This window comes from Mandrillus leucophaeus, unplaced genomic scaffold (assembly GCF_000951045.1).
Source record: "Mandrillus leucophaeus isolate KB7577 unplaced genomic scaffold, Mleu.le_1.0 Scaffold530, whole genome shotgun sequence".
In the NCBI taxonomy this organism is placed as follows: Eukaryota; Metazoa; Chordata; class Mammalia; order Primates; family Cercopithecidae; genus Mandrillus; species Mandrillus leucophaeus.
The window spans coordinates 1,374,098-1,377,410 of NW_012105698.1; the positions used below are offsets into that span (position 1 = coordinate 1,374,098).

Genomic DNA, 3,313 nt, shown 5'->3' on the forward strand with positions numbered 1-3,313 from the left:
ATATCACCAGCTATTTCCAAGTACGACAGGGAGTCTGCTGAATTTAAGTTAACCAGGAAGAATCCTGGAGAAGAGGAGGAGTATAGGTGTGAAGCGCTGAGGCAGGAGGATCACCTGAGCCCAGGAGTTTGAGACCAGCCTGAGCATTATATGGAGACCATGTGTCTACAAAAAGTTAAAAAATATATATATATGTAGCTGAGCATGGTGGCATGCCTATAGTGCCAACTAAGGAGGCTGAGTTGGGAGGATTGCCTCAGCTCAGGAGTTGAAGGCTGCAGTGAGCTGTGATTGCACCACTGCACACCAGCCTGGGTGACAGAGAGAGACCCTGTCTCAAGAAAAAAAAAAAAAAAATCCCAATGATCTTTGGACATAAACTGAGTATATTCCTTGTGAAAGGAAAAGGAAGAAGGAGGGGAAAATCCCTGCAAACATGGTAGTGGAACACGATGGATTTGTGAGGGCAGGAACATAGCTGATGGTATTCTCTAGTGGTCAGACTCCTGCTGCGCTGGGCGATAAGTCCATCGGTTCATATGTTTTCTGTGCACGACCTTCCTGCAATTTGTTAGGGTAATTACACAGTCCGGTAATAAAACTATCTTGGTAGATTATAAAACTGTATTATCTTCAGTTAGGGCAGATCAACAGGCACTACTGAGTACCTACTCTGTGCAAGCAAATGTGCTACTGGGTTTTTAATGAGGCCTAAAACACAGTGTTGTCCCCAACCCAGTCAAGGTTGAAACTATGAGCCGTAAACACAAATTCATTAACCACTGATTCACTCATCAATTTTTTATTTTTATTTTTTTTTTGAGACAGAGTCTTGCTCTGTCGCCCAGGCTGGAGTGCAGTGGCGCCATCTCAGCTCACTGCAAGCTCTGCCTCCCGAGTTCACGCCATTCTCCTGCCTCAGCCTCCCTAGTAGCTGGGACTATAGGCACCCGCTACCACGCCCGGCTAATTTTTTTTTTTTTTTGTATTTTTACTGGAGACGGGGTTTCACCATGTTAGCCAGGATGGTCTCAATCTCCTGACCTCGTGAACCGCCCGCCTCGGCCTCCCAAAGTGCTCACTCATCAAATGTTTAAAGAGAACACAGGGCCGGCTGCGGTGGCTCACGCCTGTAATCCCAGCACTTTGGGAGGTTGAGTGGGGGCAGATCACTTGAGGTCAGTAGTTCAAGACCAGTCTGGCCAACATGGTGAAACCCTGTCTGTACTAAAAATACAAAAATTAGCCAGGCATGGTGGTGGGCACCTGTAATCCCCAGCTACTTGGGAGGCTGAGGCAGGAGAGTTGCTTGAACCTGGGAGGTAGAGGTTGCAATGAGCCAAGATCGTGCCACTGCACTCCAGCCTGGACAACAGAGTGAGACTGCGTCTCAAAAAAGAAAGTACATTTTTTTTAAAAAATTGTTTTTAAGTATGGACTCTTGAAGTCAGTGCTGACTGAGCCATTTACTAGCTGTGTGACGTTGGGCAAATTTCTCAATCTCTCTGAAGCACAGTTGGTTCATCTGTGGAATGGGTATGATACTATCCACACTGCAGGACTGTCGTGAAGGTCAAATGAGATCATGTGAATGGCATGCTGGCACATGATAGATACTTAACAACTTTTCTTCCTTTCCTATAATACTGTCTTATTAATACATATATAATAAAATGTATAGCTGGGTTTTTCTGTTAGGTTATAGAATAGGCTATGATCTAACAGAGTGTAGTAGACCCACTTCCTGTTGAAAGTTTCTCTTGAATCTAGCTAGCAGGGTTACTCCTGCTCTTCGGAGGAAGTGAAAGATAATTGTGCAGCTGAGTTCTATAAATAAAAGTACTGTTAGAGAAAACGATATTTTTGGGGCTGGGCGTGGTGGCTCACACCTGAAATCCCAGCACTTTGGGAGGCTGAGGTGGGAAAATCACTTGAAGCCAAGAGTTTGGGACCAGCCCGGGCAACATAGCGAGACCCTGTCTCCACAAAACATTTAAAAATTAGCCAGCAGCGTGCACCTGTAGTCCCAGCTCCAGGGGAGGCTGAGGCAGGAGGATCACTTGAGCCCGGGAGTTTGAGGTTACAGTGAGCTATAATTGTGCCACTTCACTCCAGCATGGTTGACAGAGCAAGACCCTGTCTCCGAATAAATAAATACATTGAAAAGAAAATTATATTTTTGGATTAAAAAATCCCGCTGTAAATTTACAAGGAATGAGAATAAAAGCACATCTTGGGCCGAGTGTGGTGGCTTCTGCCTATAACCCCAGCACTTTGGGAATTCAAGGTGGGAGGATCACTTGAGGCCAGGAGTTCAAGACCGACCTGGCCAACATGGTAAGACCCTATGTCTATAAAAAATAAACATAAAAAACCACTTCTCAACTTCATACTTAGAACTGGATCATTGACAAAATTATATTCATTATTAACAATAAATAGATTGTGAATTCTAGGAAGGGCAACCTTGTACCCCAGTTCCTCAAAGCAGAGAGATACCCTCCACTCTCTGGCTTTCTCAGCACTGGGCTGAGAACCTCGGCTAACCCCACACTGCACAGGGTTGGCCATATGCCCATTGGCCTTTCCCAGTGGGCCGTGACCTTCTTGACTTCTCAGGAAGGGGATCATTCATCTTGGTTCCACAGCCTGGAATGGAGTAAGGGTTCCACCCGTATTTGTGGTCTGAGTGAGCGTGCCCAGTCTGTTTATCCTTTTCATGTTCACTTTCATTCTTCCAGACCCGGTGACTGCCCCAGTGCTGAACATTATGGTCATTCAAACAGAAACACACCGACATATAACATTACATTGCCTCTCAGTCAATGGCTCGCTGCCCATCAATTACACTTTCTTTGAAAAGCATATTGCCATATCACCAGCTATTTCCAAGTACGACAGGGAGTCTGCTGAATTTAAGTTAACCAGGAAGAATCCTGGAGAAGAGGAAGAGTATAGGTGTGAAGCTAAAAACAGATTGCCTGACTATGCAGCCTACAGTCAAACTGTCACCATGCCCTCAACAGGTAAGAGCAACCTGAGCTCTTTCAGCCAGGTCTGAACTCGCTTCCAGAAACTGCAGCTGCTCCTCTGCCCGCCCATTTCCCACCGTGGTCACCTGCTTCCGCATGGAGGGTCCCTATGATAGAGTCCACGCAAACTCTCATGGGGTTGCTTTCTGCCATAAAGGAACCATAGAAAAGCCTAGAAGCTGGAGCAGGAGGGGGACTTGTGGTGAAACTTTCTGCCCTCCTCTTCCAATTTGCACCTCTCTTGGAACTGCCAGGTCGGTTTTCTTTTTTTTCTTTTTTTT

The 3,313-nt window shown here is 45.8% G+C and overlaps 1 protein-coding gene across 1 annotated transcript in view; it reads left to right on the forward strand.

Moving 5' to 3' along the window:
- MILR1 (mast cell immunoglobulin-like receptor 1) overlaps positions 1–3,313 on the forward strand; it is a 26,198-nt gene that overhangs the window by 11,370 nt on the left and 11,515 nt on the right. The window contains exon 3 of the mRNA XM_011997115.1: positions 2,742–3,026. Coding sequence (XP_011852505.1) covers positions 2,742–3,026 — 285 coding nt within the window. The remainder of the gene's footprint in view (positions 1–2,741; positions 3,027–3,313) is intronic.